The sequence below is a fragment of the Bos taurus genome, chromosome 12, assembly GCF_002263795.3.
Source record: "Bos taurus isolate L1 Dominette 01449 registration number 42190680 breed Hereford chromosome 12, ARS-UCD2.0, whole genome shotgun sequence".
Lineage (NCBI taxonomy): Eukaryota > Metazoa > Chordata > Mammalia > Artiodactyla > Bovidae > Bos > Bos taurus.
In genome coordinates this window covers 35,927,289-35,950,100 of record NC_037339.1, presented here as the reverse complement: position 1 = coordinate 35,950,100, position 22,812 = coordinate 35,927,289, and the positions used below count along the sequence as shown (strand labels likewise).

The following is a 22,812-nucleotide window of genomic DNA, read 5'->3' as shown; positions in this document are numbered from 1 at the left end:
CGAACACTGCTTCCTGTAATTACTAACAATCTCAAAGTCCTTACCAAAATGACTAAGCATTTTCCCAGTTTTAGAGGTAAAGGTTCAGATGCAAATTCTCACATTGACATGGAAAAACACATCTGAGTTGTCTGTGCTGACTATAAGGAAAGTCCATTTAGAGCTCACAATTCCATGACCAAAATTCCCATGGCTCCTACCAGCTAACTACCTGGATCTTAGGTAAAAAGTTGCAGAGATGAAATAAAGCCTCTGTGTCATAGCTAATGACTCTTAATGCTTTGCAACAGTCAATGCTTTAGAAACTTTTCAGAATACACTTATTTCTCCAGCACGCTAGATTTTCTTGCCAGGCCAGATTTGATTTCAAAATTGCACTAAGTGCTAGAAATTCAGGTTCCATTCTCACTCCCTCCCACGTTTCAGCAGAGGAAACCTTCTGACCCAGGTGCCTGCCCACTGGGACTTGGGTGGAAGACAAATCGACCACTCACATTTCTAGGGCGGTGATTCCCGGGGCTCAGTAACTCGCACTACTGGAAGGTTTGTGATTAAAGAAGTGTTTGTGTTAATTCACATGCTCTCCTCCTGCCTTTGGGCAATTCCCTAAAGTAACGATCATTTTCTTTTTATAAACAAAAAAAGTCTCCAAAAAGCCTAGGTGAATTTTTCTACGATGAGAATTTGTCCTTAAACGGGAAAGAGGAAGCCATACAGAGTCGCTCAGAGGAGGCGGCTAGCAGGAGGTCTCTGAGCACTAAGACTGGAGGTGCTGTGAGGGCCCTGGAGAGCAAATGCAGCCCTGAGCCTGGATTCTTTAGGTTCAAGGTCTTTTTTTTTTTTTTTCCATGTGGCATTTGTGATCTTAGTTCCCAGACCAGGGATCAAACCTGGGCTCCAGGCCATGGAAGCACTGAGTCCCAACCACTGGACCACCAGGGAAGACCCAGAATCTTTTTTTTTTTCTTTAATGGGATCAGGAGAGGAAGAAATTTAACACAGACATGTTAATTATTCCTGGGGCATGACTTTGCAAGAGCTGCATGTGTTCATGCCCAATTGCTGAGTCATGTCCCACTCTTTTCGACTCTATCCAGGCTCCTCTGTCCAGGGAATTCTCCAGGCAAGAATACTGGAGTGGGTTGCCATTTCCTCCTGGGGGAAGGAGGAAATCATCCTGACCCAGGATTCTGACCCACGTCTGCTGCATTGGCAGGTGGATTCTTTACCACTAAGGCACAGGGCTTCCCTTGCAATGGCTAGTGCTGGAAAATTTATAATAAGCCTCATAAAGACTGCTTTTGGAGAAGGAAATAGCAACCCACTCGGGTGTTCTTGCCTGGAGAATTCCACGGATGGAAGAGCCTGGTGGGCTGCAGTCCTTTGGAGTCAACGAGAGTTGGACATAACTGAGAGACTAACACAAACACACACAAAGATCGTTTTAGAAAAATAACACTGCCAGTTACCGCGTGGATCATACCATATCACTGCAGGGAAGAAAAGAAACAACAGAAGGCTTGAAAATTAGTACTTGAGGCTGGAGATGAAACTTTCCAGCCATCATCACAAATAGATTACAAAGTACAGCAAATGTCTCAAAGGAAAAAGCAAAGGGCACTGGAAACTGTTCAGAAAAGAAGCCAAGTCACTCTAGTGGAGACAGACCCAAGTGGATACCACTGTTCTGGGAAACATGTGGTGACACGTCACATGCTCACCTGTCAGGTCACATCATACACTTCATTGTAAGCATTCACTTCCATCATATAAATATCATGTATCAAATTGATCCCCAAAGGGGTTTCCTACTGTTCTCATTGGAAGCAATGGAGCCTGGCCTGGAATAAGGGTCACGTATGGATGTGAGAGTTGGACTGTGAAGAAGGCTGAGCGCCAAAGAATTGATGCTTTTGAACTGTGGTATTGGAGAAGACTCTTGAGAGTCCCTTGGACTGCAAGGAGATCCAACCAGTCCATTCTGAAGGAGATCAGCCCTGGGATTTCTTTGGAAGAAATGATGCTAAAGCTGAAACTCCAGTACTTTGGCCACCTCATGTGAAGAGTTGACTCATTGGAAAAGACTCTGATGCTGGGAGGGATTGGGGGCAGGAGGAGAAGGGGACGACAGAGGATGAGATGGCTGGATGGCATCACTGATTCGATGGACGTGAGTCTGAGTGAACTCCGGGAGTTGGTGATGGACAGGGAGGCCTGGCGCGCTGCGATTCATAGGGTTGCAAAGAGTCGGACACAACTGAGCGACTGAACTGAACTGAACTGAGGTGACCACAACCACCGAGAACAGGAATGGAGGCCTCAGTGGGCCAGGACGAGGGGCTCAGAGCTCAGGGCCGGGTTGGCGTCCACCCTGGGCCCTTCACTGCACGGGACACATGATGCGGTAGAAAGAGTGGGAAGAGAGGAGGAATTCTACTGTGTGGACTGAAGGAGAGTCAGCCCTGAGGCCTCTGCACCAGAAGCCCCGCTCAGGCCTGGTTTGCTCCCAGTTCTCAGCTCAACCAGCGTCACAGACCAGACGAGACACCAGCAGTGGCGGGACATGGGGTGAGGAGGAGCTCAGGAGCAAGGCCCTGTCAACCCCGGGCAGCTTAAGTGTCATGTTTTGGAAGCCGGGAGACACCTGGTCTTCATGGGGCGGTAGCTGTGTTCAGGCCCTGGCGGGCTGAAGCCTGTGTGGGCACCGAGCTGCCACCAGTCCACTGGGCCTGGAGTGCCCTCAGCGGTGGGGACAGCCTGATTCTCTGAGTGAAGTCGTTGGAAAAAGTAAATGCAAACGTTGCAAGACACTAAAGGGTTTCTCTTGGGTGATCTCTTATATCTCAGAACAAACAACAACATAGTCTCTCATCCAGTTAGATAAAAATAGGAAAGTGTTAGCTGTCCAGAAGACCTTCTTTTTGCTCAACATTCTAACCCCCCAAGAGAGAACTCCATCCTGGGGAAGGGGTAGTGGGGGAAGGGGGTGGGAGGGGGTTGGCAGACAGTGTTTCTGGTCACGTGAACGCCATCCGTACCTGCGGGCTCACGATCCCCACGCCTTCCCCTGCCTTTGACCCAAGGACCCCGGGGACAGGCCCTGCCAGCAGGGTGGGCAGGTGTCCCCACTCACCTGCACGTGCAGGGCGCCCTCTACTGCCTCCCGCAGGTCAGAGCAGCCGCTGATGAGTGACAGCTGCTCCTCCGCGCCCAGCTCGCCTTTCAGGTACCCTGACAGCTCCAGCATCTTCATCTCCTTCCTGGAAAGCAGTGGAGAGTGAGCCATGAGCATTCAAAACAACTCAAAGTCAGAGGTCTGCTTCACCAATCAGCAGGAAATGTGAAGCAGAGCACAGTGCAGCCCTTAGCAGCGAAAGAGCAGAGGAAAAACCAAGTGCGGTGAGAACGTGGAGCAATGAACCCCAGCACCACTGGCCATAACAGACTTAACAGCTGCAGCCAGTGTGGCCAACATCAGGTGCTTTTTCAGAAGATTAAAAACAAGACTATTGTGAGCCAGCGATCCCACTTCTGGGCCTACATCCCGAAGGTAAAAGTGGAGACTCAGATATTTGTACCCCCATTTCCACAGCAGCATTGTTCACAGTGGTCAAAAGATGGGGACAACTCCATGTCCACAGACAGATGAATGGAATACTGTTGTACACAATGGAATGCTGTTGTTCAGTCACTCAGTCATGTCTGACTCTTTGTGACCCCATGGACATCAGCACGCCAGGCTTCCCTGTCCTTCACCATCTCCTGGAATTTGCTCAAACTTATGCCCGACATTTTATCCTCTGTTGCCCACTTCTCCTCCTGCCTTCAATCTTTCCCAGTATCAGAGTCTTTTCCAATGAGTCAGTTCTTCGCATCAGGTGGCCAGAGTATTGGAGCTTTAGCTTCAGCATCAGTCCTCCCAGTGAATATTCAGTGTTGATTTTCTTTAGGATTGACTGGTTTGATCTCCTTGCAGTCCAAGAGATTCTCAAGAGTCTTCTCCAACACCACTGTTCAAAAGTATCAATTCTTTGGTGCTCACTTTTCTTTATGGTCCAACTCCCACATCTGTATGTGACTACTGAAAAAGCATAGCTTTGACTACACAGACTTTCGTCGCAGTGACAATGTAATGTGGCTGCTGCTACTGTAATGTTACTCAGCCTTAAAAGGGAAGGGGATTCTGACACCTGCTACTCCACAGATGAACCTTAAGGACATGATGCTGAGTGAAATAAGCCATCACAAAGGGACAGAGTCCATGTGATTCCACTTATATGAGGGACCTGTAGTGACAGAATCCACAGAGACAGAGAGAATGGGGGTTGTGGGAGGGGAGTCGTTCTTCAATGGGGACAATTTTCAGTTTTTCAAGAGGACAAGAGTTGTGTGGATGGATGGTTGTACAACACTATGAATGTACTTAATACTGCCAAAATGGACACAACAGTTATTAAGATAGGGGACTTCTCAGTGCTTAAGACCGAGCTTAACCACTGCCAGGGGTACAGGTTATGGCAACCCACTCCAGTGTTCCTGCCTGGAGGATCCCAGGGACAGGGGAGCCTGGTGGGCTGCCGTCTATGGGGTCGCACAGAGTCGGACACGACTGAAGTGACTTAGCAGCAGCAGCAGGGAACTAAGATTCCAATACCTCGAGGCACAGCCTCCTCCCCCCGCCCCCCAACAATGCCTGTGGGACATAGAAGCAGAAAGCAGGGCTTCTTGGGCCTCAGTTCAGTGCCTCTGGGGAGAGGGCTGAGAGCAGGCGCCTGGAGATATGGACCAGGCAGGGTGAAGACTCCTGACCTGGGCCCACATTCCCATCTCGGAGACGGTGCAGTGTGTCCTGCCTGTAACTCAGGACATGTTAAATACACAGACGAGCAAACACACACAGGCTCCAGAACATTCTCTGGAGTCACTCTTACATAGTTTTAGGCTGCAGGTTTATCATTAAGCTGTTGGAGTTCTTGACAGCAAGCTGGGTTTGTGCTCAGGGGCGGAGGGTGTCAGCCAAGGTCAGGGAGGCCCTGGGATGGGGCGACGGCTCAAGCATGGCCAGTGATCTGAGGGCCTGGGTCTCAGGTCACTGGGCTGGGGGCTGCAAGAAAGGCCAGGCTGCGGCACAACTGAGTGTGGGAACACTGACTGGGAGGGACAGGCCTGGGTCAAGGGTCTGCAGGTCACCCCTGAGCCCAGGCACCCGTGGGGTCCCTGCTCGTCCTGTCCTCCCCTGGGAAGCTGGCGTTCCTGGGATGCTGGGGCCCACTTGTTTCTTCCTTAAAGCTGTGCATTTTAAACTTTTTGTTTTAGCCACAAATAGAGGAAGGGAAACTCTTTTGCTATTGTTACTGTGAGGGGAAAAAAAAAAAACCCACTAGAAAGATGCGCTGAAATACAGATTTCTTATTATCTTCAACCAAAAGCAGCTTCATGGCAAAGAGAAGGAGTCCAAGATCCCTTAGGCGGGTGTGGCCTCTCCTGATACCAGATAGCTGGGTGAAGAAGCCATCACAAGCCATCACACCAAGGAGGACTTGGGGTTAAATTTTTTTTTAAGGAGAACAATCTCTGAGGTTTTTGTCATATACAATACCCAGTTGTGGATGTGACTGGTGATAGAAGCAAGGTCCGATGCTGTAAAGAGCAATATTGCATAGGAACCTGGAATGTTAGGTCCATGAATCAAGGCAAATTGGAAGTGGTCAAACAGGAGATGGCAAGAGTGAACGTCGACGTCCTAGGAATCAGCGAACTAAAATGGACTGGAATGGGTGAATTTAACTCAGATGACCATTATATCTACTACTGTGGGAAGGAATACCTTAGAAGAAATGGAGTAGCCATCATGGTCAAGAAAAGAGTCTGAAACGCAGTACTTGGATGCAATCTCAAAAACGACAGAATGATCTGTTAGTTTCCAAGGCAAACCATTCAATATCACAGTAATCAAGTCTATGCCCCAACCAGTAACACTGAAGAAGCTGAAGTTGAACGGTTCTATGAAGACCTACAAGACCTTTTAGAACTAACACCCCCAAAAGATGTCCTTTTCATTATAGGGAACTGGAATGCAAAAGTAGGAAGTCAAGAAACACCTGGGGTAACAGGCAAATTTGACCTTGGAATATGGAATGAAACAGGGCAAAGACTAATACAGTTTTGCTAAGAGAATGCACTGGTCATAGCAAACACCCTCTTTCAACCACACAAGAGAAGACTCTACACATGGACATCACAAGATGGTCAACACTGAAATCAGATTGATTATATTCTTTGCACCCAAAGATGGAGAAGCTCTATACAGTCAACAAAAACAAGACTGGGAGCTGACTGTGGTTCAGATCATGAACTCCTTATTGCCAAATTCAGACTGAAATTGAAGAAAGTAGGGAAAACCACTAGACCATTCAGGTATGACCTAAATCAAATCCCTTATGATTATACAGTGGAAGTGAGAAATAGATTTAAGGGCCTAGATCTGATAGATAGAGTGCCTGATGAACTATGGAATGAGGTTCGTGACATTGCACAGGAGACAGGGAGCAAGACCACCCCCATGGAAAAGAAATGCAAAAAGCAAAATGGCTGTCTGGGAAGGCCTTACAAATAGCTGTGAAAAGAAGAAAAGCAAAAAGCAAAGGAGAAAAGGAAAGATATAAGCATCTGAATGCAGAGTTCCAAAGAATAGCAAGAAAAGATAAGTGCAAAGAAATAGAGGAAAACAACAGAATGGGAAAGACTAGAGATCTCTTCAAGAAAATTAGAGATACCAAGGGAACATTTCATGCAAAGATGGGCTCGATAAAGGACAGAAATGGTATGGACCTAACAGAAGCAGAAGATATTAAGAAGAGGTGGCAAGAATACACAGAAGAACTGTACAAAAAAGATCTTCATGACCCAGATAATCACGATGGTGTGATCACTGACCTAGAGCCAGACATCCTGGAATGTGAAGTCAAGTGGGCCTTAGAAAGCATCACTATGAACAAAGCTAGTGGAAGTGATGGAATTCCAGTTGAGCTATTTCAAATCCTGAAAGATGATGCTGTGAAAGTGCTGCACTCAATATCCCAGCAAATTTGGAAAACTCAGCAGTGGCCACAGGACTAGAAACGGTCAGTTTTCATTCCAATGCCAAAGAATGCTCAAACTACCGCACAACTGCACTCATCTCACACGCTAGTAAAGTAACGCTCAAAATTCTCCAAGACAGGCTTCAGCAATACGTGAACCATGAACTTCCAGATGTTCAAGCTGGTTTTAGAAAAGGCAGAGGAACCAGAGATAACATTGCCAACATCTGCTGGATCATAGAAAAAGGAAGAGAGTTCCAGAAAAACATCTAGTTCTGCTTTATTGACTATGCCAAAGCCTTTGACTGTGTGGATCACAATAAACTGTGGGAAATTCTGAAAGAGATGGGAATATCAGACCACCTGACCTGCCTCTTGAGAAACCTGTATGCAGGTCAGGAAGCAACAGTTAGAACTGGACATGGAACAACAGACTGGTTCCAAATAGGAAAAGGAGTACGTCAAGGCTGTATATTGTCACCCTGCTTATTTAACTTCTATGCAGAGTACATCATGAGAAACTCTGGGCTGGATGAAGCACAATCTGGAATCAAGATTGCCGGGAGAAAGATCAATAACCTCAGATATGCAGATGACACCACCCTTATGGCAGAAAGTGAAGAGGAACTAAAAAGCCTCTTGATGAAAGTGAAAGTGGAGAGTGAAAAAGTTGGCTTAAAGCTCAACATTCAGAAAACTAAGGTCATGGCATCTGGTCCCATCACTTCATGGGAAATAGATGGGGAAACAGTGGTAACAGTATCAGACTTTAGTTTTTGGGGTTCCAAAATCACTGCAGATGGTGACTGCAGCCATGAAATTAGAAGACGCTTACTCCTTGGAAGGAAAGTTATGACCAACCTAGATAGCATATTCAAAACAGAGACATTACTTTGCCAACAAAGGTCCATCTAGTCAAAGCTATGGTTTTTCCAGTAGTCATGTATGGATGTGAGAGTTGGACTGTGAAGAAAGCTGAGTGCCGAAGAATTGATGCTTTTGAACTGTGGTGTTGGAGAAGACTCTTGAGAGTCCCTTGGACTGCAAGGAGATCCAACCAGTCCATTCTGAAGGAGATCAGTCCTGGGTATTCTTTGGAAGGACTGATGCTAAAGCTGAAACTCCAATACTTTGGCCACCTCATCTGAAGAGTTGACTCATTGGAAAGGACTCTGATGTTGGGAGGGATTGGGGGCAGGAGGAGAAGGCGACGACAGAGGATGAGATGGCTGGATGGCATCATCGACTTGATGGACATGAGTTTGAGTGAACTCCGGGAGTTGGTGATGGACAGAAAGGCCTGGTGTGCTGCAATTCATGGGGTTGTGAAGAGTTGGACACGACTGAGCGACTGAACTGAACTGAAATGATTTGGAAGAGTTATAGTATATTAGCCAAAAAAAACACAAAACACTAGTTCCACTAGTTCCAATATTTTACACTGAGTATTCTAGAACTTCTGCATCAAGCTTTGCAGGGAACAAACATAAATACCTGAGAAAGGTGAGATGCTCAGCCAGCTTCTGGGCCTCATACGCTACTACCTCGTCAGGTGACTGCAGTGCACGAGTTTCACCTCTAGAGGGCAGTGGAGCACCGCCCAGGACTCAAAAGATCAGTTCAGTTCAGTTGAGTCGCTCAGTTGTGTTGGACTCTGCGACCCCATGAATCACAGCACGCCAGGCCTTCCTGTCCATCACCAACTCCCGGAGTTCACCCAAACTCATGTCCATCGAGTTGGTGATGCCATCCAGCCATCTCATCCTCTGTCGTCCCCTTCTCCTCCTGCCCCCAATCCCTCCCAGCATCAGGGGCTTTTCCAATGAGTCAACTCTTCTCATGAGGTGGCCAAAGTATTGGAGTTTCAGCTTCAACATCAGTCCTTCCAATGAACACCCAGGACTGATCTCCTTTAGGATGGACTGGTTGGATCTCCTTGCAGTCCAAGGGACTCTCAAGGGTCTTCTCCAACACCAGAGTTCAAAAGCATCAATTCTTTGGCGCTCAGCTTTCTTCCCAGTCCAACTCTCACATCCATACACTGTGGAACACTGTGTGGACACTCTTTTTTCATTCATTCATCTCATTTTTATCATTTTTTGAAGTGGGCGGGGGAGAGGCAGAATATCAAGGTTTTTATTAAAAACAGGAGCTCCAGACCTGCTTTTTCATACTGTTCATGGGGTTCTCAAGGCAAGAATACTGAAGTGGTTTGCAATTCCCTTCTCCAGAGGACCACATTTTGTCAGAACTCTCCAATATGACCCATCTATCTTGGGTGGCCTACACGGCATGGCTCATAGTTTCATCCAGCTAGACAAAGCTGTGGTTCATGTGATCAGTTTGGCCAGTAAGCTGAAGCTCCAATACTTTAGTCACCTGAAGAGAAGAACTGACTCATTGGAAAAAACCCTGATGCTGGGAAAGATTGAAGGCAGGAGAAGGGGCCGACAGAGGATGAGATGGTTGGATGGCATCACCAACTCGATGGACATGAGTTTGAGCAAGCTTCGGGAGATGGTGATGGACTGGGAGGCCTGGCGTGCTGCAGTCCATGGGGTCGCAGAGTTGGACACAACTGAGTGAACTGAATTGAGACTTCTGCTTGACAGCACAGGGCCCGGTCCCCAGTCTGCTGACGGCTGCACCCCTCAACACACCACTTACTCACGCGGGTGACCGGTCCAGTGCCTCGGACACCTCAACCTGAAAACCTCCCCAGAGGTAGATAAAGGCCAGTGCTCTGCAGGCAGACCATCCCTCCATCTGTGCCACAGGAGACCTGGGGATCTGCGTGCCCAGACCCACTGCCCAGGGAAACCTCACAGGGAGAAGCGACCAGAACTCACATTCCTGTGTCCACACCCTACTTAATCCTGTGTGAGCCTTCACAGCCCTCCCGCCCAGAGAACTCATGTGTCCACACACCTGGAGCCCACAGGACGGGGACGTCAGGGTGACTCCCTGAACCCAAGAGCAGTCACTCCTCACCCTACCAGCCAGAGACAGTCAAAGTACTCTGGCTTCTCCCCAGTTTTAAGTATACAATTAGCATATGTGAGAGTCGGACCATAAAGAAGGCTGAGCACTGAAGAACTGATGCAGCAAGATCCAACCAGTCAATCCTAAAGGAAATCAACCCTGAATATTCACTGGAAGGACTGAGGCTGAAGCTGAAGCTCCAGTACTTTGGCCACCTGATACAAAGAACTGATTCATTGGAAAAGACCCTGATCCTGGGAAAGATTGAAGGCAGGAGGAGAAGGGGACAACAGAGGATGAGATGGTTGTATGGCATCACCTACTCAATGGGCATGAGTTTGAGCAAATTCTAGGAAATGGTGAAGGACAGGGTAGCCTGGCATGCTGTAGTCCATGGGATCGAAAAGAGTCGGACCTGACTTAGTGACTGAACAACAATAACAACTTACACAAATCAGAGAAGGGGAAACCATTCCTATTTGGGAAGAGTCAATAAGTGACATGAAGCAATCATTTGGACTGTCCTAGTGACAGCCAAGGGACAGCATGACCTGTGAACACACAGATATGTCAGGTTCAACGACCCACGGAACCCACGGCCCCTTGGAGTCAGCTTCTGGCGACAGCACTCAGGTCACTTGGGAACTTCTCAGCCCAGGGAGGTCCAGTCACTCACTGCCCTGCACCGTCCTGGTTACATCCCTGCAGACAGGCTCCTGCCCGCTAACTTATTTCTTCTTTACTGGCCTTCATACAGCTGAAAAAAATCGCTCGGCGATGGTTTCCCTGGTGGCACAGTGATAAAGAATCTGCCCGCCAGTGAAGGAGACTTGGGTTGGATCCCTGGTGCAGGAAGATCTCACATGCTATGGGACAACTAAGCCCGTGCACCACAACTACTGAGCCTGTGCTCTTGAGCCCGGGAACCACCACTACTGAGCCCGTGCACCTAGAGGGCCCGAAACAAGAGAAGGCACCATGATGAGAAGCCCGCACACCGCAACTAGAGAGCAGCCTCCACTCACCACAACTAGGGAAAAGCCTGTGGTGCAACGAAGACCCAGCACAGCAAAAAATAAAAGTTAATTAATTAAATTAAAAAAAATTTCTCCATGAATGTCTTGTGCATGATTCTTATGGCTACACCCAGATTGCATACATTTTTCAGTGACTGTAGCAAGACTTGGATGGGAGCCATGGGAGGCCACTCTGTGATCTATTAACCTCAGTTATTCTAACCAAAGCTACATGGACAACTAAAAGGCAGCTTCAAACCAGACCAGTCCAGAGGAATCCAGATCAAATCCAGGTTCAAGATGTTGAAGCAAATGCACAGATCTGGGTGGCGAGTTAATCGAGTCAGAGACCCAGCTGTCGGGATAGGAAGTTCAGCTACCGAGGCAACAGAGCCCAGGGCAGCCACCCAGTTTTCAGAGACCACTTCTGCTGGTCTACTAAATCAATGTCCACGTGGAAAAGCAGATCCATTTTCAGTGACTCAAGTTCAGAATGACCATCTCCACATGACAGAGATGGCAGTTGAGACACGAGCAGAGTTCACCCAAAGATGGCGATTTCAGCCAGGGCTCCAGGCAGCTGGCCCTCCGCCCCCATGTGGGGCTGTCACTCAGATGTCACCATGGCCCAGGCTGGGGTCCTGGTCCTGAGAGGCAAGCCCGGCGTGTCACCACGTGGAAATGAAACTGAACACAAGTCATGAGAAACAAAACACTCCCAATCTGAGTCCACATTTCAACTTTGTTTATTTGACCTGTGTTTTTCTTCTTGAAATACAACCACCCTCTCAAATTCTTGAGCCCTAACACAGGCCAAGCATTGAGCATTTGCCCGAGAACAAAAGCCAACCAGTGAAGCATCTGCTAATAGGGTTTTCCAAGGTCAAGTTCCCTTTCTGTTACGAGTTTGAATACTTGAGGTTTTAAGAGACTCGTTTTCCTACTCTGCTAGAAAAAGATTACATGGACAGCAAAGGGACTCAGCCACACATATACATGTGTCCATTCTCCCCAAACAGCAGTCAATTCAATCTAGTCAGGAAGATACACTGTTTATGCTGCTGCTGCTTCTTCTTTTTAAAAATATTTATTTATTTGGCTGTGCTGGGTCTTAATTGTGGCATTTAAGACCACATCTTAGTTGTGGCATCTAAGATCTTTTAGTTCCCTAATTAAAAAAAAAGAAAAAAGGATGTAGGTGGCCTTATGCAAGTCATAAGACCTAAAATTGAGTGTACCTCCCCCCTATAAGGAGGGTGAGGAGACACGACTCACAGTTGATCCTCCTGCCGGCTTCGCCAGCAAAAACTTGAGCCGAGGTGTCACGAGATACCCTGAAATCCTGCTTCCTGCCAGAGAAGCACAACCAGTTCTGCACATTAAAGTGCAGTCAGCTTACACGTGGTGGGGGGAGAGGGCTGCGTCTAGAAAGAAAGCCACTCATGAGGAAAGACACATAATTCAGGACATTTGCTTTTCCTAAATAAGGCTGCTAACTGATTTTTGGAAGGGGTGTTGCTTGTTTGTTCCTTGGTTCAAAAATCTTAGGCCGATATCCAAAAGCTCAATTTAACTGGCCACCAGTAATACTTAAAATATCAGCTCTTAATTAAACAAAGTAGTAGGAAAATATTATAAGAAAGCCTTTAATCTAGCCTAAGAAAAAGAAAACCTTATTTACAATTTCCCAATGTTCTCCTTGATGCCTGAAAGGACTTTAAAAAGTGGCCAAACTCTTTCATGATACACTTAAATAATAAAGTCTATCAATATAAATACCCCAAGAGATAGGACAAAGAATTTTTCAATTAGGGATCTTAGTTTTCTGTTGGTTACAGGTGCAGTGGAATTGCATCTACAACATGAGGTGAAACTACAACGGAAATGAAAAGTACGTCAGTCAGCAAACCAGAGTCCACTATTGCCCCGTGGCTTGAGACATAAGGGTGACTTTTACATTTTTAAATGTTTGGGAGTACTTTGTGACGTGTGAAAATTATATGAACTCCACACTAGGAAGAAAATTCATGACAAACCTAGACAGCTTATTAAAAAGCAGAGATGTTACTTTGCCAACAAATGTCCATATGTCAAAGCTATGGTTTCTCCAATAGTCATGTACAGATGTGAGAGTTGGACCATAAAGAAGGCTAAGCACCAAAGAGTTGATGCTTTGGACTGTGGTGTTCAAGAAGACTCTTGAGAGTCCCTTGTACAGCAAGGAGATCAAACCAGTCAATCCTAAAGGAAATCAGTCCTGAATAGTCACTGGAAGGACTGATGCTGAAGCTGAAGCTCCAATACTTTGGCCACCTGAAGCTGAAGCTCCAATACTTTGTGAAGAACTGACTCACTGGAAAACACCCTGATGCTGGGAAAGATTGAAGGCAGGAGGAGAAGGCCAACAGAGTATGAGATGGTTGGATGGCATCACTGACTCAATGGACATGAGTCTGAGCAAACTCTGGGAGACCATGAAGGACAGGGAAGCCTGGCATGCTGCAGTCCATGCAGTCGTAAAGAGTCAGACATTACTGAGCGACTGAATAACAATTTTAAAAAGAGAAAACCTAGAAAATAAAAAGGAGTTGTTTCAGTAGAAAATATTTATCAACAAAAAATGAAAGAACTGAAACCAGCAGAAGGCAGGGTTGCCCTGAGGGTACATGTAGGGGAACCTGAGCCTGAGACCCTAGGTCAGGCACGAAGGAGACAATGTCAGACCCCAGTCTGTCCCCAAACAGGTGGGTAGCTGAGAAAACCCCCAGTGGGGCATTCACCAGGACCCGTGCAGGACCTGGGTTTCCACAGATTAGAGCCAATGCATGCGAGCTCAGAGATCACCAAACACACAAGGCAATGAAGGGGAGTGGGTTTTTTCACCCCAAAAGATGCCACTGTGGCACAAGGACTATTCTGATCTAAAGGCAATCAAAACCCAGCAGGTTCAGGAACTTCTCCTAAACTTGCCTTCAACTGCCTACGTTTATACTTCGGGGGTTGGGGGACCCGGGTCAGAAGAGTGTTTCACCCAAGAAACACCACACAGCAGGCCAGGTCTCCTCTCCCTCCTAGGAAAGGCCTCCTCCGCCTCCCCACATCCTGACTGCCCCTCCACCCACCAGGCCTTACAGAAGCTTCAGCCCCTTGCTTCATTGTGGGCCCCCGCTGCTTCACGGGGCTCCCATCCACATAGAATAACATTTGTTTTTCTCCTATTAATCTGCCTTGCTGCTGCTGCTGCTAAGTCACTTCAGTCGTGTCCGACTCTGTGCAACCCACCAGGCTCCCCCGTCCCTGGGATTCTCCAGGCAAGAACACTGGAGTGGGTTGCCATTTCCTTCTCCAATGCATGAAAGTAAAAAGTGAAAGTGAAGTTGCTCAGTCGTGTGCGACCCTCAGCGATCCCATGGACTGCAGCCTTCCAGGCTCCTCCGTCCATGGGATTTTCCAGGCAATCTGCCTTACATCAGTTTAATTCTCAGATCACCCAAAGAACCTAGAAGCAAAGAAAGGACCATTTCTCCACGTCTACAGTGATAAACCTGGTGGCTCAGCAGTAATGCAAGACATGTGGTTTTGATCCCTGGCTCAGGAAGATCCCCTAGAGAAAGAAGTGGCAACCCACTCCAGTGTTCGTGCCTGGAGAATCCCATGGACAGGCGAGCTACAGTCCATGGGGTCCCAGGGTCGGACACAACTTAGTGACTAAACAATAGGGATAAACTACCACAAAATGTGTTAATATTAATATTTTCATCTTCGTATCTATTACTATTGTGATGCTGTGACATACATCTTTGCACTGGTGTTCAAAGAGCTGACACAGAGCTCCTAAAACTCCTTGGAATATCCTGTGCAGGGGAGTGTCTTTTGTTATGTTAATGAGGTGACTTTTGAAAGCACCTCAGGACAGGGCTGGTTGCTTGTATCACCAACCCAGTAATTTCAGGGCCAGCACTTGAAGTCCTGCCCCTGACCTCAGGAGAGGGAGAGGAGCTGGAGGCTGAGTACAATCACCAGTTATTTAATCAACAGTGTCTAAGTGTCAGAGCCACCAAAAAACCCAAAGAAGGAGTTCAGAGAGCCTCCAGGTTGAACAGGTGGATATTCAGGGAGGGGGGACACCAGAGGGCAGGAAAGCTCCCTACCTCCCACATGTCTCCTGTGTATTTCTTCATCCTGCTGTTGATTGGAAGTGAAACAGGAGGGAAGGGCACAACCTTTAAAACAATGACACAGCCCGAGGACACGACATAAACAGATAAGAACCTAAGATGGCAGGGAAGTTGACTTCCACTAGACCTTGAGCCTTAGTGTGTGAAAGTCAGTCACTCAGTTGTGTCTGCGTCTTTGCAACCCCATGGACTATACAGTCCATGGAATTCTCCTGGCCAGAATACTGGAGTGGGTAGCCTTTCCCTTCTCCAGGGGATCTTCCCAACCCAGGGATCAAACCCGGGTCTCCCACATTGCAGGCAATCACTCTAACACATCAGCATGCTAAGTGACACACCCCCAGGCACCATGACAGTCCCCATTCCTTCCCCAAAAGAGCTGGAATACTCCTCCCACTCATTAGCCTATGAAATTACCCACCCCTATTAAATAAGTAAGGTGTTGCAGTAGTAAAGAATCTGCCTGCAATGCAGGAGACCAGAGTTTGATCCTTGGGTCCAGAAGATCCCCTAGAGAAGGAAATGGCAATGGGCTCCAGTATTCTTGCCTAGAGAATTCCACAGACAGAGGAGCCTGGCGGGCTACAGGCCGTGGGGTTGCAAAGAGTCGGACACGACTGAGCACATGAAAGCTAACAACGCTCTACCCTGGGGTGGCTCTCGCCTTCTGAGATGGCCTGCACTCTGTCTGTGAAGTGTGTTTCTCTCTAAATAAATCCAATTCCCTATCGCTTTGTCTCTCACTGAATTCTCAAGGAGACATAAAGAACATGAGCTTCTTAAGTCTCGAAACCAGGTGTGTGATCTCAGTTAAAAGACCATGGGTTCAAGTCCCAAGCTTGAGTTGCTTGTTTGCAGTAGCCCTAATTCCATTTGTAAAAAACCAGTAATCCACTGGGGAATTGGTCTCCTGAGCCTGGGAGCCACTCTAGCCAGTAAAGCAAACCCAAGAAGGGATGGTAGGAACCACAGCCAGTAGGTTGGGAGCACAGATGACAACTGGACTGAGCTGGAATCTGAAGTGTGAGGGGTGGGGCAACCCTGTGGGATGGAGACCCCTACCTGCTGGACATGACGCTGTCTCAGGGCTGAGCTGAGTTGCAGGACACACACTGGGGTCAGAGAACAGCTTGGTTTGGGAAAGCCCACACATCAGGAGTGGAGACCAGAATCTCAACTTTTAAACATGTGGGTTGAGAATCTTTTGTAAAGAGCCACATTGTAGTATTTTAGGCTTTGCAGCCACATGAGGTCTTGCCTTGTGGGGGTCACTATGAGAATTCATACGGTAAGATCACCAGGCTGAACTTGTCCTGATGTGTAGGACTAGCTCTGTCTTGTTCATCCACGTGTCCCTGGTGAGTGGCACGTGCCTGGAAACAGAGATCTGTGCGCCAAGTCCCCCTCCTTCCCTAATGGCACAGAACAAAGCATTGGGGAGTGTTTAGCTTTATGGTGGTTGTTTCATTTTTTGCTTTTTGTTTCTTTCAATTGATGTTTCATCGGTTCTTGTTCAGTCACTCAGTTAGTTGTGTCTGACTCTTCACGACCCCATGGACTGCAGCACATCAGGCTTCCCTGTCCTTGACTATCTCCCAGAGTTTGCTCAAACTCCTGTCCATTGTGTTGGTGATGCCATCCAACCATCTCATCCTCTGTTGTCCCCTTCTCCTCCTGCCTTCAATCTTTCCCGGCATCAGCGTCTTTCCAGTGAGTTGGCTCTTCACATCAGATGGCCAACATATTGGAGCTTCAGCTTCAGCATCAATCCTTCCAGTGAATATTCAGGACTGATTTCCTTTAGGATTGACAGGTTTGATCTCCTTGCTGTCCGAGGCACTTTCAGAAGTTTCCAGCATCACAATTTGAAAGCTGTTTCACCTAGCCACCAGCTACCTGCTACTCTAGTAAGAAGCAACTTTACTTCTCCGGGTTTTGGGTTCTTATCTGCTACACAACAAAGTTGGCCTAAGGTATGTAATTTCTCAAGGCCTAAAGCCTGACATCATGCACTATACATTTGTCTTCTCAAAGAGCCAATGATATACAGCATCTTCTGTTACACAAAATGCACATTCAAATCAATGCGCACAGCTATGCCCCCAACCAGGAGAGTAACTACCTGACAAGGCCTGAGATGATCAGAGATGGCATCATAGCAGGGGCAACCTGTGAATTAGTTTGTCCTTCTGTCTTTGGTCTCCCAGTCTCAGCCTTTTTCCTTTGGTTCTTATTCTTTTTGTTCCTGAGGTGGTCCCTAAAACGCCACCCTCTGTGAGCTCAACGCTCAGCATCTGCTAAGTAGGCACACTCTCACACCTCAGACAACACTTATCCCAGTTAATCCCAGTCCTGCCATACAGAGCAACAGGTAAGAACACACCTGAGGACCTCAGGACCTCTGTGCCCGCAGGGGAGGTGCAGCTCCTGGGCATGTGGCACAGAACCATTCACCAGCTCACTCACTCGGGCCGCAAGTCGAGGGTCTACACTGGATTCCTCCAGCCCCCTCGCACATCTCTACCCCCGGAAGTCTGTCCTCACAGTCTGAGCCCCTGCTGTGGGGTGGATCCACGTCTCACTCAGCCTGGCTTCACCGGCTCCGAGGCTACGACCCCACAGGAGAAGGAGGACCCCAGCCTCGAGGGCTCGAACAGACGGGTTGAGGCCGCAGGGCCTCCGCATGCTCAGGGGACTCACCTGAGGCTAACCAGCGCGTCGGTCACCTGCCGAGGCTCGATGTCGAACAGTTTGACCCTGAAGCCCGCGCTGGCGAACAGCATGGCCCAGCTCCGCCCGATGAGCCCGCTGCAGGGAAAGAAGGCAGAGGCGCAGGTCAGCTGGAAAGTGGAGCCACTCCGCACCAGCCCAGTGTCAGAGCACACAGCGTCCTGTTACTGAAACACCTGATGGCTTACAACTCCATGTTTTGACAGCAGATATCCACTTAAAATGTTGCTTCCAAAAAAAAAAAAAAAAAAATGTTGCTTCCACACAAGAGGTCCTGGGTCCTCACTGCAGTGCCCTTCAGACCCGGGGGGAAGCAGGGAGGGGCAGGGCGTCCACACACCGGGGACCCCCAACTGATCAGTGTTGGCGGAGTTCTGGACCTAGAGAAAAGAGACAGCATCTCCCCCGCCTCCTCAGTTTTTCCTACCACCACCAGCACTCAAGATGATGATGTTAAAACTGTACACATCTTACCTCTATTAATCTGAAAACAATCCCACAAGGGGATGCTATTATATATATCTATATATTTCATTATGTATTTGACTGCACCAGGTATTAGTTGAGGCGTGCAGGATCCGGTTCCCTGACCAAGGGTGGAACCCGGGCCCCTGTATTTTGTTGAAACCCAAGAATGAAATACAAAAACGTTATCAGGTTTTAGCAGTTAATTCACACTTCCAAGTCACCTATAGGGTTGAGAGAGAGAAAGACAAGAGGTACAGGAGGGGAGACAGGAGAGAGAAAGGGGACAGAGGGGACAGGAGGGGAGAGGGAGGGGGGAGGGAGAAGGGAAGGGAAGCAGGGCCACCCCAGAAGTGGAGATGGCTGCTTCCTGAGGTGTTAAAGGTGTGAGAGGTTCAGTCAGTCAGTTCAGTCACTCAGTCATGTCCGAGTCTTTGCCACCCTAGGGACTGCACCATGCCAGGCCTCCCCGTCCATCACCAACTCCAAGGGCTTACTCAAACTCATGTCCATCGAGTCGGTGATGCCATCCAACCATCTCATCCTCTGTCGGCCCCTTCTCCTTGTGCCTTCAATCTTTCCCAGGATCAGGGTCTTTTCAAATGAGTCAATTCTCTGCATCAGGTGGCCAAAGTATTGGAGTTTCAGCTTCAACATCAGTCCTTCCAATGAATATTCAGGACTGATTTCCTTTCGGATGGACTGGTTGGATCTCCTTGCAGTCCAGGGGACTCTCAAGAGTCTTCTCCAACACCACAGTTCAAAAGCATCAATTCTTTGGCGCTCAGCTTTCTTCACAGTCCAACTCTCACATCCATGCACGACTACTGGAAAAACCATAGCCTTGGCTAGATGGACCTTTGTTGGCAAAGTAATGTCTCTGCTTTTTAATATGCTGTCTAGGTTGGTCATAGCTTTTCTTCCAAGGAGAAAGCGTTTTTAATTTCATGGCTGCAGTCACCATCTGCAGTGATTTTGGAGACCAAAAAAATTAACGTCCATCACTGTTTCCACTGTTAACCCATCTATTTCCCATGAAGTAATGGGACCAGATGCCATGATTTTAGTTTTTTGAATGTTGAGTTTTAAGCTAACTTTTTCACTCTCCTTTCACTTTCATTAAGAGGATCTTTAATTCCTCTTCACTTTCTGCAATTTCTTGCAGTCAATCAACTTAATTCCTTGTCAGCCTCCCCAGGGGAATTGGAAATAAACTGACTCCCAGAGCACGGCTCCTTTGCACAACAATCAGAGCTGGAGAAGGGCAGAGTGGACCCTGAACAACAGGAGCTGGACTCCCAGGGCCCACCTAGAAGCAGGCTTTTTAAAATGGTAAATCCTACAAAACTTGGGATCTGCAGTTGGGTACCACTGATGCAGAGGAACCGACAGTAAATTACCCTAGCTTCTCTGGTGGGAATGGACAGGTGGCTGCCCTCCACCTGCCAGGGGTCCAAGGGTCCCCTGTACAGTCAACTCTAGACTCCACTGAACACTGCTGGGTGCCAGCAAGCAGGCCAGTCTCAGCCTGTGGTTGATACACACTTGACCGTGACAAAGGCTGCAAAGCAAGCAAGGTCACCACGCCCAAAACAAAGTGCACTTTCTTCTATATTTTATATCCCTTCAGGAGGCAGCCAGTAGCCCTCGTGCCTGGAAAGTACACGGGCACAGGTAAGGCCACTGCTCCCTGCAAGGGAAGCTGACAGAAAGCACCCTGACCCCTTCCTCGAAGGGGCTTCAAGGAGGGGCCCGGACAAGACTTATTCTTGGGACGCGCTGTGACTGGTCAGGCAGGCCAGCCCCTTGGCAGTGCAACCCGACACTGAACCTCCCAGAAGGTGTGCCTGATGACCAACAAGAAGTACCGACCAGTGGGTAGTTCGCTATGCCAGCTTACCAACGGAAAGGTGCACGTGGACGCCTTCTTTAAAAAATGAAAACTGCAGGAGTTTTAAAAGAGGATGGAGCACCAACCAGAAACCGTGGATGGGACTTGAGAGGCTAACCGACACCCAAGTCCCAGAGAACCCGGATGCCCTGAGGATAGGGCGCCCTCGCCATGCAGGAGGCGTGAATCTGGATCCGGATCGCGCAGTGGGTCCCCACCCCTCCCCGGCCAGGCGGGGTCGCCCAGCGACAGCCTCAGGCCCGAGCACACGAGACCCTCCCGCCGCGCCCGCGCCCGCCTGACCCAGATCGCGGCCCCGCCTCTCCTCTGCGCGCCCATCCCTCGGACGGGAAAGGAGACAACACACCTGTGCGGATCCGCGGCCCGACAGCCCTGCGTCCGCTCGTAGCGCCCACTGCCACCGTCCCCGCCCGGCCCGCATCACCCAACTCCGCCCGCAACCGCATCGCGCAGCAACCGGGTGCCGCGGGGCCCGAACAGAGCTGCGCCCCGCGCCGTAGCCCGGGCCGGCCCAGTCCTGGGGAGGAGCGCTGGGGTCATCGGAGCCGCGCCGCCAACCCCCCGGGCGATGACGACCGCGCCCACCTGCTACCCTCCCGGGCACGCTGGTTCGAGCCCTCACCTGCCGACCACCGCCACCCCGCCGGGCGCCGAGGACCCTGGGGACGCCATGGGCCGCGCGGTGCCCAAGGAGACAGCTGCGGCGCGCGCCACCCGGGCACTGGCTCCGCCCGCCCCGCGGCCGCGACAGGGCCCCGGGGCCTGGCCCGTGGGTGGGGCGCGGGCGGAGCCTCCACCTCTCCACGCCCCGCGGGCGCGCAGGGCTCCGGGCGGGGCTGCGGGGCCGAAGGGCCTGCGGGGCTGTGGGCGGGGCGGGCGGGGAGCTCAGGACTGGGCGGGGTGGGGGCAGCGGCTGAGACCATCGAGCGTGGGGAGCACTCTCCTCCCTCTCCCCGGAGCGTGCACGGAGGAGGTGCCGGGAGCGTCACGTGGATGGGAGCCCGGTGGGAGAGCTACCCCTTCGGACTGTAGTGACTCACTTTGTTTTGGTCAGTTCCCTACTGAACCCCCAAAGTCCGTGCACAAGGAAGGGAACACCTCCAGACCAGGACAAGGCGCGACCGCTAAAGGAACCCCCAAATTTACCCCTGGAATTCCTTTCCCGTGTGAAGTCTTAGCACCACGTCCGGGCGAACGAGCTCAGGCCCCACTGCTGGGTTCACACTGTCGTTGGTTTCGAGGAAGACCCGCCTTTCTCCACAGAGGAGGCCGAGGCCGGGGAGCCCTGGGACGGCAGACAGGAGGGCTGGGGGGCGGGAGAGGGTGTCTGCCACACTGGAAGGCCTGGACCCCCCTCCCAGAGGCCGAGCTGGTCTATCTTCCAGGAGGAGGAAGTGTCCCCGCGCCGCCCCGGGCTCTTTTCGGAAACAGAGCGGAGGAACTGGCCGCACGTGCCTGTGACCACGCTGTCCGCGCAGCACCAGAGGGGGCAACGCCAGCCATCCAGGTCAAGGCAGCGCTCCAGCGGAAACGCGTGACCCTGACCGGCAGGGCCCTTCCTCTGTCTTCCCCAGCCCAAACGGAAAGAGGAATGTCAGAGCCAGAGCAATTTCACAAGGTATGGGTCAGCATTTGAAAAGGCATTCAACTCACTTAAGAAAAAAGTGAAACAGCAAAGATGTCCTCAAGATAAGGCTTTAAATGTTGAAATAACTATGCGTGGGGGCTTAGTTGCTCAGTCCTCTCCGCCTCTTTGTGACCCTATGGACTGTAGCCCACCAGGCTCCTCTGTCCATGGGATTCTCCATACTGGAATGGAGAATACAGAAGACTAGAGTGGGTTTCCATTTCCTTCTCCAAGGGATCTTCCCCACCCAGGGATCCAACCCATGTCTCCTGCATCGCAGGCAGATTCTTTACCAGCTGAGCCACCAGGGAACCCCTCACATAGCTCTTTGGATTTATAATGAAGCCCCAGCTCCTATGCTGCCTTCACCACAAATTACCTGAAAATTTGTCTTCTTTTAAATAGCCCAAGCCCCACTTCCTCTCTGAAGCTGTGACTACTCGACCGGGTGATGGGTGACTGCCCTTTTCCTAAAGCATCTGAACTTACTGCAAGCACCTTTTGGTCCACTGAGTCATTCATTCACTCAAGTTTCTATCATAAGAGCCACTGTGTTCAGGTCAGCTTAATGTTTAGTCTTCAATTAAATTGTAGACTTAAGGTTAAGAACCATATCTCTTTTTCTCCTTACTAAGCACATACTCTTTTTTCTTTTTAATATGTATTTATTTATTTGGCTGTGTCAGGTCTTAGTTGTGTCATGCGGGATCTTTGTTGCAAGGCACACACTCTCTGGTTGTGGCATGCAGGCTCCGTAGTTAGCCCCCGTCACCACCACCTTCTCCTTGCTTTGCCCCATAATGAACCTTGTCTGCTACAA

The 22,812-nt window shown here is 49.5% G+C and overlaps 1 protein-coding gene across 4 annotated transcripts in view; it reads right to left on the bottom strand.

Moving 5' to 3' along the window:
* The window catches only part of CRYL1 (crystallin lambda 1), a 56,674-nt gene extending 35,371 nt beyond the window's left edge, over window positions 1-21,303 (bottom strand). The window contains exons 1-4 of one of the 4 annotated variants that reach the window (XM_024999780.2): window positions 20,988-21,088; window positions 18,951-19,417; window positions 17,959-18,066; window positions 3,134-3,260 (exon numbers count right to left, since the gene is read on the bottom strand). In XM_024999780.2, coding sequence (XP_024855548.1) covers window positions 3,134-3,260; window positions 17,959-18,066; window positions 18,951-18,991 — 276 coding nt within the window. In that variant the 5' untranslated portion in view covers window positions 18,992-19,417; window positions 20,988-21,088. 4 annotated transcript variants of the gene reach the window in all.
* Window positions 21,304-22,812: the final 1,509 nt, after the last annotated feature.